The sequence below is a fragment of the Zingiber officinale genome, chromosome 2B (assembly GCF_018446385.1).
Source record: "Zingiber officinale cultivar Zhangliang chromosome 2B, Zo_v1.1, whole genome shotgun sequence".
NCBI classification, from domain to species: domain Eukaryota; kingdom Viridiplantae; phylum Streptophyta; class Magnoliopsida; order Zingiberales; family Zingiberaceae; genus Zingiber; species Zingiber officinale.
Genome location: NC_055989.1, coordinates 118,967,754 through 118,981,710, shown reverse-complemented (window position 1 = coordinate 118,981,710; position 13,957 = coordinate 118,967,754). Strand labels below are relative to the sequence as shown.

Sequence of the window (13,957 nt, the reverse complement as noted above, 5' to 3'; positions counted from 1 at the left end):
GGAGGCGCCTCGGACAGCCTTAGAGGTGCCCTCAAGGACATTAGAGGCACCCTCAAGAGGATAAGTTGCGGGAGTTGCAGATCTTATCCATGCTGCGAATCCGCCGGTGATGGAGGCGCCCTCAAGGGCTTTCAAGGTGCCCTCCACAGGCTATATAAGTCTGTCTCGAGCAGAGGCTTAGAAGATCATCGAAAAAGCAATCTTTTTTCAGCGCACTACTAACGAGATGATCCGGTTGAGCTATAACAAGACCCCGATGACCTGAAGCTGTGAAGTTTCAATTTCTTATTGTCAGTATAGTTTTTAGCACAATATTATTGTAATAATCTCTTGTAATATTTGCGAGCTTATAGTTGTTGCCCAAAGTAAACGCTCAACGAGCGTGGGCCTTGGAGTAGGAGTCGCCCAAGGCTTCGCATCAAGTAAAAACACTTGGTGTCTTTCTGTGTTTGTTTTATATTTCCACTGCATTTACTCATTGATTTTATGAAACGATAAGTGAAAGCCACGAGCGCTATTCACCCTCCCCCTCTAGCGTTTTTCGACCCAACAATTGGTATCAGAGTGAGGTCGCTTTGATTTGGTGCAACCACCAATCAAGCATTTTTTGTAGTGATTTTTAGTTTTTCTGAGTTGATCGGACTCGGTATTATTGTCGCATTCTGATCTAGCTTTTTCCTAATCAAATTTTTCCTCCAAGTTGGTGCAACACCACTCGAGCTCGCGTGTTTATTTTTTTAACCCGCACTACTAAATCCAAGACCTAGTCTTGGAATCTTTGTTATTTATTTTTTTGTGTGCGAGATTCATTTCTCAAATGACCCATCAAGAAGGCTACAACAAAGCCCGCTCTCCGCTCTTCACCAGTGAGGACTTCGGCTACTGGAAGGGCCGAATGGAGTCGTACCTTCAGACTCATTTCGAGGTGTGGATGATCGTCAAAATTGGCCTTGAACTCCCAATTGACGACACTGGCAAACTAATATCGTGGGAGAACCAGGATGCAACTCTGATAAAGAAGGTAGAAGCAAACGGCAAAGCAACCTGTACACTTCAATGCGGTCTAACCAAGGAAGAGCTAAATCGAGTTGGCCCCTTCTCAAGTGCAAAAAGAGTTGTGGCAGAAACTGATCGAGCTATACGAGGGTACATCAGACACGAAGGTAAGTAAGAGGGATCTCATTTTTTACAAATTATATAATATAAAGTTGCAGGAGGGTGAAACGACAAGCCAATTGCATGCCCGTATACAAGATCTGCTCAACGAACTCCACGCAATCGGACAGAAAGTGGAGAACCGCGACGTCCTAAGGTACGCCCTAAATGCCTTTCCGAGGAATACCTTGTGGACATCCATGGTAGATGCTTACAAGGTATCCAAGGATTTATATTTAATTAAACTTGACGAATTATTCTCTGAATTTGAATTACATGAACAAATTAATACACGTCCGGCCGAGAAGGGTATAACTTTGATTACAGGTACAAGCAGAGCGCACGAATCAAAAGCAAGACGTAGAACCGAACCGGAGTCAGAAGAAGAACCGGACTCAGACGAAGACGACGATGAGATTACTGTCGAGCTCGTAAATCTCGTACAAAAGATGTACAAAAAGAAAAAGATGACTCAAACAAACACGAAGGTCAAGACTGGAGTTACATGTTACGGCTCCAACCAGAAGGGACACTACAAGTCGAATTATCCAAACCAGAAGCAACGAAGAAGGAAGGTGTTGAAGGCAAACTTGTCTGAGTCATTAGATGAATCCGAGCCCGACGAAGAAGAACAAGCAAGTTTCCTCGCTCTACCAGTACAAGCACATGTTGCCGAAATCGAGTTCGATTCAGAAACCGAGAGTGAATCAGAAACCGAGTTCGAGCGAAGCCATGGATCCGTATCCGTTTCCGAAGGGCCTAACTCCACTGTAAGTTCTCTATTCGTCGGGACTCAATTAGACGGTTTACAAAACTTACTTCCTTATTTGTTAATGAAATTGGCTAAATCCAATATCAGGGTCAAGTCACTCTAAAAGGAGGTAACATCCCTTAAGGAAGTGACTAACTCGAGTCCTTTGACTGAGCCAGTTCAAATTGGAAGCTCAACTCAAGTCCAACAACTTGAGGAAGAAAATTTCAATTTGAAAACTCAAGTTAAAGAACTTAAAGACACATTGGAACGGTTCACGTTGGGTTCCAAGAATCTTAATTAGATTCTTGGAAAACAAAGAGCCGTTTACAATAAATCCGGACTTGGGTTTAGCGTAAACAAAAATTCAAATCATATCTGTCAATTATAAATAGATCAAATAGAAACATAGTCCAAGCATGAGTCCCCAAGTCGAACTTGGTTAATCAAGCTGGACTTGGACTATATTGGGTCCCCAAGGATCAAATCCACTACCTTGATAGACCCTATCGAGGCTATGATCCATGGGGAACCAATAAAAAGACTATTTTTATCAATAGATAGATTTGTTTGATGCTTGCTTTACTGTTTACATGATACATGCTTAGATTAGGCTAATTAAGGACTTAAGCATGATTTGCACTTGACTAGTTAGACCTAGGAGTTCAAATAAAGAAATTAAATATTCAATTTCTTTGAAAGGCTTTGTCTAGAAGTGGTGGATGATCCTATATCCAAGAAGGTCTAGTGCCTCACCACAGCCTGGAAGTCGATTTTCAAAATAAATATTTAATTAACTTATTTTAAAACTTGAGTCTAACTCAAATGTAAATCAATCCTTAGATGAAATTTAAATTGAAGATTGAGTTAACCATCTCACAAATCTATTATGGTTCCCTGATTGATAATATAGAAAAGGGTAAGATGAACTTAGGATTAAAATAGTTAATCAATTCAATTAAGATAACTTAATCTTAATTTCAAATTCATTATTTTATAATTAATTTTCTAATTTTCAAATCATAATTTATTTCAAAATCTCACTTGATTTTTATAATAAATTTTAAATTAAGTTTCAAAATCTTATAAATATTTTAAAATTATTTTTCCAAAATAATAATTACTTTTAAATCATTATAATTATCTAAATTAATTTCAAACAAAAATTCAGTGATTTGATTTTTAAAATCTTAATCATAGTAAAAATAATTCAAAAAACTTAATTATTTGATTTTAAATTATTAATCCTTAGATTTCTAAAATCTTAATTATTTCTAATTTTCAAATCATAATTAAATTTCAAATTATTAATTATTAAATTCTCAAAATCTTAATTAATTTTCAAATCATATAATAATTAATTTTCGAATTATATTTAATTCAAAGTCTTAATGATAATTAATCCAAAATCTTAATTAATTTTCAAATCATATGATAATTAATTTTCGAATTGTATTTAATTTGAAATCTTAATGATAATTAATTTTTAAATCATATTTTCAAGTTATAACTTCAAACTGAATTAATTTTCAAAATTTTAAATGTTTACTCATTTGGAATTCAAACAGACTGAAAATTCAAACTTATCTTAATTTCAAACATTAATAAAATTAAATAAAGTTAACTTCGTCTCATCCGCACTCATAAGCTGAACATATTTGATAACCTAGAATAGGTGAGATAGAAAATCAGGAGAATAATAACTTTTATTCTTTTTATTTTTATTTACATGCTTGGACTCTAAGATCCTCAAAATGTTTAAGTCATTAATTAAGGGGGAGTGAAATTAAAGAAGTCAAGTTAACTTTTTTTAAGGGTTAAAGTTGTTTTTAATATATAAAGTTTTTTAAACTAAGTATTTGATAAAATATTTTAAGTTTTTTTAAAATTTTCTTCAAACTAAGTGTTAAAGTTCTCAAAGTCTTTTTAAAGCTAAGGTTTTTTTAAAAAAACTTAGTTAAATTTTTAGCTTTGAAAATACTTAACTTTTTCAATAAAATTTAGATGAACTTAAGTTTTGAAATTTTCATAGCTTTAAAATAATTTGAAGAGATGCTTAGCTAAATTGAAAATACTTTAACTTTTTCAACAAACTTTAATCTTTTTTTTTTTTAATTTAAAAAGCCAAATACATGACAAAACAATTAGCTAAGTCTTTCATAAAATCTAAGTGTTTTCACTAAGAGCTACTCTTCAGGGGAGCTTAAAGTTAAATAGAATAATTTTTTTTTCTCTTCTTAGTATTCTTTTTTATTTATGTTAAAGGGGGAGAGAATAGTCAAAGTTAAGAAATTAAGAAGTTAAACAAAATAAAAGGAGCATAGCATAAGTTTTGTTACATAATTGCTCATATTTAAATTTCTTTATTTATTGTTTGTTATATTTTTACTTAACTTTGAACTGTGTTGTCATAATCAAAAAGGGGGAGATTGTTGGTGCGGGAAGTATCCGACGATCGAACTTGTATTTTGATTATGTCAAAGGGTTCAAAGTTATGTTGTCTTTTGATCTAACATATTTGAATGAGATTGCAGGAAAGTCCTAAGTGTACTTAGGTAAAAGTCCTAGCTATAGTTAGGCGGGTGGAAAATCCTAGGAGGTGGTAACTCTAGGTCCTAGTGGGTGGTAACCCTAGGTGAAGAAAAGTCCTAACTGCAGTTAGGCAAAGGGAACAACCTAGGGGGGGTAACCCTAGGCAAAAAGCCTTGGCGGGTCGAGGCCTTCGGGCAAAAGTCCTAGAGTCGGAAACTCTAGATGAAAATCCCGGTGTCGCGGATCGGGTGGAAAGTCTGGGCGGGTTGTGGAGCGAACGTCCAGCGGAAAGATCTGAAGACTCGGACGCTGAGCAAAAGCCTAGTCGATCTGGAAGATCGAACTGACAACATGTATACTTTCCTGAGTGGAGTAGGTGAGGACGCGTTCCCCGCTGAGTGAACAGTAGGCGTCGGTTCGACCTAGGATTTTCGGTCGAACATCCGAAGTCAAAACCGGATAGGGGTTAAAGTTAAAAACATATATTAACTTTTAAAAACTAGAAGTTTTGAAAATAGATTTTTAAACCATAAACTTGAAACTTTATGGCGCTCGGACCCATAAAGTCAACTCTAATTGACTTTTTCGTCCGTGACCTCTGCTCCGATTCAGCTCGCCTCGGTTCGGGTATTCTGCTCCGGCTCCGCTCGCTTGGGTGATCTCGACCATCTGGAATAGGGCTCACCCGAACCCAACTTCTGGCCTTCTCCTCGAGCAGGCTTCCGTCCCGGCTTCTCATCCCTCGAACGTCGTGTGTGTTCTTCTCGCCCACCGATGTACTCTTCCGCAACTTTTTTGTCCTTCGGACACACCGAGCCCGTCGACTCCCTTTCTGCGTCGTCCTTCTCGCTAGCTGCGTCTTTCGCTCGACTTCCTGCGCTCCTAAGCTCCTGCACACTTAGACACAGAGATCAAATAACAAACAGGATCTAACCTAACTTGGTTGATCATATCAAAATAACCCCTGGGGCCAACAATCTCCTCATTTTTGATGTGCATCAACCCAAGTTCAAGTTAGAGTAAAATATACAAGTAATAATTTAAAAAAATTATTAAACTAACATTTTAAGTATAAAGATTGCAATAAAAAATTTACAATACTAAGTAAAAAATTTAGATTTTAATTTACTCCCCCTAAAAAATAACTCTCACTTAAACTGTACCTATCTCTGCCCCTTTGATCACATCAAAAAAATAGGGTAATCTCCTCCTACCGGATTAATCAAAAACTTAGGTGGTACTTAACTTTTAGGAATTTTTCTAAGTTGTCCTTGATGTTTTCTAATATACCAATTCAATTTTATATTTTTCATTTTCTAATTTTAAATTATCGTACATTTCTAGAGGACATGCTTTTGATAATTTTAACTTTAACTCACTATTTCCCTTTTCTAATTTAACTAAATCTTTAGTGAGTATTTTAATAAATTGAAAATACTGCTTGGGAGTTAGATTACGTACATCACTTACCTCTATTTCAGATGCTCCCCCTTTATCACAGCTTTCTTCTTCTGATGATCCTCCCCCTTCATCTATGCTCATCTCCGAGCTGGTTTCTTCGAAAAGATGGTTGGCCATCAGTGCTAATCCCGAGAAGGCTTTGACTTCTAATTCCAAGGATGATGATTCATCCCATATAGCCTTCAGACTCTTGCGTTTAGAGGATGTCGATCTTTCCTTTTCATTGTTCTTTTTCTTCATCTTCGGGCAATCATCCTTGATATGTCCTTCTTCATTGTAATTGTAGCAACGGACCGTCCTTTTGTTGCGTTGATGCCTTTTTGACTGCGATCTAAATTTATTAGTTTTAATAAATTTATTTAACTTTCTTACCAATAGAGCCGCTTCAGATTCGTTGATTGACGCTTCAGAGTCGGGATCGTCCATCTCGGCTTGTAGGGCAACATTGAGATTTGACTTCACTTGACTTGGCTCTGCAATTCGAGACTCGTGAAATTCAAATGTAGAAAACAAATTTTCTAAAGTACTTACCTCAAAGTCCTTAGAGATGTAGTATGCATCTACTAAGGACGACCATTCTGGAGATCTTGGGAAGGCGTTGAGCGCGTACCGGATCAAGTCTCGGTTTGTTACCGATTCTCCGAGATTATTAGCTGAGTTATCAGCTCTTTGATTCTCGCTTGGAGTTGCACTACCTTCTCGCCGTTGTTCATCCAGAGATTCGTCAGCTGAGTTCGGAGGATGTCCCGCCTTACTGACTTCGCTTTTGAGGTGCCTTCGTGGAGCTCCAGGAATTTTTTCTAGAGGTCTTTGGCGGACTCGTAGGTTCCGATCCGACTTACCTCCTAGGGCGGTAGGATGTTGAGCAGGTGGAATTCTATCTTTCCGTTGACCACGAAATCGGCTTGTTCCTTCTTCGTCCAGTTGTATTCTTCTTTGTCTTTTGGCGTTGTATATCCATATTTCATTATTAAAAGGATTTCAAATTCGGTTTTGAAAAATACCTCCATTCGTCGTTTTCATGTAGCGAAGTCTCCGTGAATTTTGGGGGATGAATGATCGCACCGACCATCATCTTGATCTTTGTTGCTTCAGACGGCGGTTAGTCCTTCTAAGACTGTCTGGCTCTGATACCACTTGTTGGCGCAGTGGGGCTGGCAAGAGGGGAGGCGTGAATTGCCTGCCAATCAAAGATACTCTCCTCAAACTTTTCAACTCAAATGATAGCAACAATAATACAAAGAAAATAAAATAAAGAAAAACAGGAGAGAAGACTCAGCAGTTGACTTGGTTACAACCAAGAAAGTTGTTAATCCAAGGCGGTTGAAAGAGAGCACTAAGAAAGTCTCATTCTCTGAAGGCGGAGAAGCTTTTTACACACTTGAAGCTTAGACATTTGCTTAGAAGTTGAATACAGAGTTGATTCAAGCTTCTGGACCAAAGCTATATTTATAGCCTTGGGCGGGACGCTCCGAAGGGTTCCAGGCGTCTTGGGGGGATAAAATTTTATCCCCTACGTACGGATCGTGGTTTGACCGCGATCTGGATTAAATTCCAGTCCGGGCACCCGGAAGGGTTTCGGGCGCCCCGGACCCATAAAGTCAACTCCAGTTGACTTTTTCGTCCGTGACGTCTGCTCCGGTTCAACTCGCCAACAGTTGAGAATTGAACCATGCATGACTGAGTAACAACTAGACGCCCTTTCACTATATTATAGCTTTGGGATTACTTTTTGCTGTACTATAGTCCCGGAGGCTTATAGATATCATGTTGTTGAGAAAGTTCATTACGGACTTTCATTTTGAAGTATCAACTACCCACTCATTAGTTGGTATTGAGCTAGAGTTTGTCTTTTGGGACAACCAATGAAATGGTCAAGTGCTAGTCCAATCAAGGAGTGTTCCTAATCTTTTTCTTATCAACTACTTAAGTTTCAGGCTTTAGGCAGTTTAAAGACTATAAAATATTTCTACCCGAGCAACAATTAATCGGAAGATTAGATCAATCAATTACATGATGTCTAATTCACTGAAAACCCTTCTATTTATTATGAATAGTAAATTTGATTAAACGTTTTAAGTTTAAACTTTAGTTGATCAGAATATGTTTCAAGTCGACTAAAATCATCATTGCTTTAACTTTTTTAGGTGAACATCGCACCATTATATTTAAGGTTCTTTAATGAATAAAAATTTAATCAATTAGATCGGTAATGTCGAATTTGGAAAACTGAGAATTAAATTGTGAGTATACCAGAGACCACTAAACATCCTTCTCATTGCATCATAGCCCTAGGGTCGTTATATTTAAGCTTCTTTGAACGTTGAGTTGGGTAAGAATTACCCACTAAATCATTCTTGCTTGCTATATTTGGGGGGAGTTCGACTACATCTTCTAACGAGACAAGGTTTAATTGCTCACTTTTATTTTCTTGCACATCTTGTAGGTGATGCTGAACAATAGTGCAAGATCAAATCCAACATTGTTCAAAGATTTATAATTGGTATACTCGTAGCTAGACCAAAAGTCATGCCTTTTTGGAGACCCGGCAAATTTTTAGTCCTTTTTAAAAATCTGGGTTAGGATTTTGAGTAGAGCTAGACGGGCTAACTCGTGGTGGGATAGGTCGATCCGTGGCGAGTCAATCATTTGATTGGACGGGGTGAGCCGTCCCGTCATATTTGTGGATTGAAAAATCTCCAATCCAACCCAATCCAAGACGGATCCATAAAAAAAAATTTTAAAAATTAAAAAAATTATATCTTCAACATTTTACTTCAAAAATTTTTTATCAATCAAATGTATCCGGAAATAAATATTTTAAATATAAATAGATACAAACGAGTGTACATATTTGATAAAAAATATTATTTTTATTTAAAAATAATAACTTAGTTTATATGTGTTTCTTAATTCACGGGCCCATCGTGAGTTGACCTAGGTAGGTCGGCTCGTGATGGATTTGAGTTGATAAAATTTTAACCTAATCTACTTAAATTATTTGACCAAACTTATCAATTCGACGGATTCAATCTTAATTGATGATGAGTATTTTAATTGTTGCAATGTTAGAGTTTTAAGTTTATATAAGCCCCTATTTAATTATTTTTAAATTAGTTTTTGATTAATGGTATTTTTTTATCATGCCCTCCTCTTTTTCCAAATGACGAGTTTGATGGTTTATTTGCTAATTTTATTTTTTATTTATTTTTTCCGAATCAACCGAATTTAAAAAATTATTTGAACCAACCGAATTAATAAATTTCTGCGTCAGTTGGTATTTGCTCCATTACCCTAGTGCAACAAATCTTTTACCAATTTATTTATTTATTTATTTATTATTATTATTTATTTATTTTTATAGTCACACTAGCTCAAGCAAGTGATTTATTTATAAAATGACGATTTTTAAAACCCTAGGGGCATTTTTAAAGAACCAGTAAACAGTAGGAGCAAAATGAAATATTCTTCGAATAATTTATGATGATACAATAACATAAAAAAGTTAACGGACGGTGATGGAGCCATAGAGGCGTCGCTATAAATTTGTGGCGGTTCGATTTCCACCCCCTCGTCGCATTCCCCTCCGGGAATAATTTGCCGAATTTTATTTATTAGTTATTTGTGTGCCGGTATTTAAGGTCAGGACCAGAAGAACCCTAGCCACCACCTCTCCATCCCCATCAAAACCCTAACCACTTCGATCCTTTTGGCTCTGCCGCGCTCCCGCCCCGCCACGCCACGCCACGCCCCAACCATGGACAGGTACCAGAAGGTGGAGAAGCCGCGGCCAGAGTCGGCCATTAATGAGAACGAGATTCGAATCACCGGCCAGGGTGTGATCCGAAACTACGTCAGCTACGCCACGAGCCTTCTCCAGGTATGGATCTGTAACCTTTCTCCTCATTCCTTTTCCTTTACGACGTGCCTTGTCCCAGATGCTTTCCGCTTCTGTCTGCAAGGGTTGTAGCCATTCCAATTTTGGGGGTTTTGTAAATGTTGTCGACGTCGCTCTCTGGTTTGACGTTGATGAACGACGCACGGACATACTAGTTTTTCCTTTTTTTCCTTTTTTTTTTTCAGAATGCATTAAAGGTTGCACTTTTAATTTTCTCAAGGACGACCCTAATTGCGTAGGTTCGTTTCACCTTAATGTCAGATGCTTAAATAGGCGGATCTCGAATCTTTAGAACCACATGAGCATCTACAGCTCCATCATTTTCTGTTGATACATAAGGCTTATTTACATTCTTACAGGGAGACTCTTAGTAATGAATAAGAAATGCCTCCTGGTGTCATGCAGTAAGTCCATATTTTAGTTATATAGGTACATCTAATCTACTATAGTTTCATTGGAGAATGTGATCAACGTTCTTAGCTGGCCAGTAAAATAAAACCACATTCTGGACCAGCTTTGATTTTATACTTGCAAACTTATTTTTGTTTTTCTATTTTGTGCATGTTGCACCCCACCTAGTGGGATAAGTCTTGGTTGTTGTATTTTTTGCCTGTTCTTTGAGGTAAAATATTCTGATAGATGATATTAGGAAGCTTACTTTGGTTTAATTATGTGGAATCAGTAGCTTGGCGAAATGTTAGCTTTTTCATTAAACTAGGAATGTTAGTGCCATGCTAGTTAGCGGCTTGGGTGGTTGCTAAAGGCACTTTTTTAGCATTTACCAAGACATGTATGATAGTGAAGAAAAGTTCCTATATCCACACAAGTAAGAATGCATAATTATATTTTCCATCCATGTCTTTGTGTGTGATCCAATCCTCATCAATAGAACGACTAGTAATCTAGATTTTTTATTTTTGGTTCATAATTCAAAAACAGATTTCTGCTCTGGAAATAAATTTAGTTATGATTGCTCATCTATGACTAGCCTTCTAATCTTATGTCGTCCTTGCTTATTGGAATTTTACAAGCCATACTGATGTCATTGCTCAATATTTTTTCATTTAAATATTTTTTGAAAGTGATTAATATAAACCTGAGGGTACCATATCCATAAGGTTTTCAAGCATACTGGCTCATGCTTGTTCCATTCCTAGTTCTTTTATTCAGAACAAGCACGCAGTTTAATATTTGTATTTGTGGTGTTCAATTTTTACTTTAAAAAAAAACTTGATGAGTTATAATATTTCAAACAGGAAAAACATATAAGGGAGATTGTCTTAAAGGCAATGGGGCAAGCAATAAGCAAAGCAGTAGCTATTGCAGAGATTATCAAGGTTTCCTTTAATGTTTATCCCTTTGTACTGCTTAAACTTGCATTGTGTTTTACTCTAATTTCCACATATATTGAGTGCAGAAAAGGATGCCTGGGCTATATCAGGAAACACAAATCAGTTCAGTTAGCATCACTGATGTTTGGGAACCAATTGAAGAGGGTCTTGTACCGTGAGTTTATCGCTGTTTTAGCTGTTCATATATTACAATTTGTAAAAGTTCTGCTAGATATCATTTTATAATTGTGCGTTTATGCAGTTTGGAGATGGTACGCCATGTTTCAATGATTTCAATATCTTTGTCAACTAGAGAGCTTAACAAGAATTCCCCTGGGTATACATTTGTTTCTTCTTATGATATATCTCATGTAATCTACTTGGCTCTCTTTAAGAAGGTACCTTGGATGCAGGAGTGTGATAATGACACTCTGTTGGTTTTGTCTTAATTGGTAGGTATCAAGCTCCCTCACATCTTGAACAGCCAAGGTATCAGCAAAGATACCAACAACGCCAACAGTCTCAACCACAGCAGCAATTTCAATCAAACCAAGCACAAGGCCAGCTTAATGAAGGTACAATTCTTGTATCATCATCCTCATTGTGGGGAAAAAATATTGTTTTCATTTACCATTCACATAACATTGAACTAATTGAGTTTGTTTAATGCTTGATGAAGATTCTTATGCCCAACGTGGAAGAGGAAGGGGTAGAGGTAGAGGAAGAGGGTGGGGAAGAGGATATGGTGGTGGCTATGGTGGATATGACAACAGTCAAGGTCGGTATGCTGGTTATGGAGGAAACAATCAAGTTGGCTATGGTGGTTATGGATACAACCAAGGTGGATATGGTGGATACCAAGGTAGTTTTACTGTTAAATGAGTTTGTAATAATAATAGTGGTTTTTCTTTACTCACAAACATTATGTGGGATAGAAAATGGTGGATGGAACTCTAATTGGGGTCGAGGTGGTGGACGTGGTAGAAGCAATTGGAGTTATCGTGGTAAGTGTGCCTTCTAATTTCCATCTTGCTTATGTAGCAGATTTTCCGTGTTTGGTTCTCTGTTTGTACACAAAACTTGATATGCAAGCTTTATTATCATTAATCTATTTGATGTAACCTCAATAAACTACCAGTTTGCCTAATAGGTTATTTTTCTTACTGAATTAACCCTTTTTGTTAATATGTTAACAGTGCATTTGAAAGACGGGTTTATGCAGCTAAAATGTTGAATCCATCTCCATGCTCTAACCAGAGATACCTATAGTCTAGTTTTAGTTATTTCTTGCCAACCTGATAGTTGTGGATTTTTCATGCTCTGCTACTTAGCAAAATATTACGGTGTAGAAAATTTTCTTGCAACTAAAAAATTGTAGTTTAGGATCATTTTAAGAGAAACATTTGATGTGATTTTTCTATTTTGTTGATTGAAAATATGCTTTGCATGAAAATAAATGATGAAAAATGACAGGCGGAGCATATGGTGGTGGAGACCGAATGACAGGCGGAGCATATGGCGGTGGAGATCGAATGACAGGTGGAGCATATGGCGGAGGAGACCGAATGTCAGGCGGAGCATATGGTGGAGACCGAATGACAGGCGGAGCATATGGCGGAGGAGACCGAATGACAGGTGGAGCATATGGCGGAGACCGAATGCCCGGTGGAAGGGCAGGAGGGGGGAGGGGTTATGGTAATGTTCGAGGAAGGATGATGGGTGGTGGACGAGGCAGGATGGGCGGCCGAGGGAGAGCGAACCAGTTTTGATGCCCTAATTGTGTTTTGCACATGTTCCATCTTTTGCCAGTTAATGTAGGAAAAGAATGCTCTTTTTTGGGCTCTTAACTGTGTTGCAATCGCAACAAAATCGTGTGCTTTCAAGGCAAGATGTTTATGTTGATTGCTCATTATGATTCTGTAATCCTCATAATCGTGGAGTTTGTGCTGTAAGCTTTCTCCATATCTTTTGTTCATATAACTCGTTTATTTTGACAATTCTAGTTCTCACACTGAGTCTTCTGTTTGTGATACTTTGTTTGACAGACTCGTAGATTACGGTGGACCATGTCAAAACAATATAATTGGCTTTTTGATACGCCATCCAACTTATTTTAATGCTGGTAAAAGCTCAACTCAAAACATTTATGCCGTGTTTTTTCTGAATTTTATAGTGTTGCTTATGAATATAGCAATGTGAGAATGTAAAGTTACAATGAAGTTTAATTCTCACGGAAACCATGATATATTTGTTCATTGAGTAATAACTAATCGGCAATTAAAAGAATATCAACCTAGTGAGTTGGATGTTCAATGATGGATGTTGTGAGGAGAATGAGGCTGGATATTCAAAGTAGCAGTGAACAGAGCTTGATAATGGCAGTGTGCTAGACGAGGAGGCTGTGAGGAATATGATGCGCATGAGCTGCCTCTCGCCTCAGTTGATGAGGCTTGTTGGAGTCTTGGAGAAGCTGATGGTTGGAACCCAGGGCATGTCTTGCTCTTCTGGAATGGATCTTGTTCCATGGCGGATAGAAATTCCAGATAGGCACCCCTTGTTGCCTTGGTCGCAAAGGTGCCACCTTAGAAAGTTTATTTTTATTTTTAATATTTTTTTTAAAAAAAATTATGAAAGAATCTGCAAGAATCACATAGCATTTCTGAACAAGGAGGAGATGGAGCTAGATGAGCAGCCAAGTAGTGGGGTACGAAGAGGCCAATCTATACAAACAAGTTAACATTTCTCAACATTGATGCAGCTGGATGCGGTGAGAGGTGGATGTAGCCTCTCCGGTGGGGAAGCCGGCTGAGCTCATGGAAGAGACAGGGC

At 37.5% G+C, this 13,957-nt stretch overlaps 1 protein-coding gene across 1 annotated transcript; it reads left to right on the top strand.

Annotated features, from left to right (window-relative positions):
• The first annotated feature begins 9,518 nt into the window (after positions 1–9,518).
• Positions 9,519–13,153, top strand: LOC122046929 (TATA-binding protein-associated factor 2N-like). The gene is made up of 8 exons (XM_042607888.1): positions 9,519–9,779; positions 11,054–11,134; positions 11,215–11,303; positions 11,391–11,465; positions 11,585–11,703; positions 11,808–11,990; positions 12,064–12,132; positions 12,602–13,153. Exons 1-8 carry the CDS (start codon positions 9,657–9,659, stop codon positions 12,895–12,897), a joined length of 1,035 nt encoding a protein of 344 aa, XP_042463822.1. The 5' UTR covers positions 9,519–9,656; the 3' UTR covers positions 12,898–13,153.
• Positions 13,154–13,957: the final 804 nt, after the last annotated feature.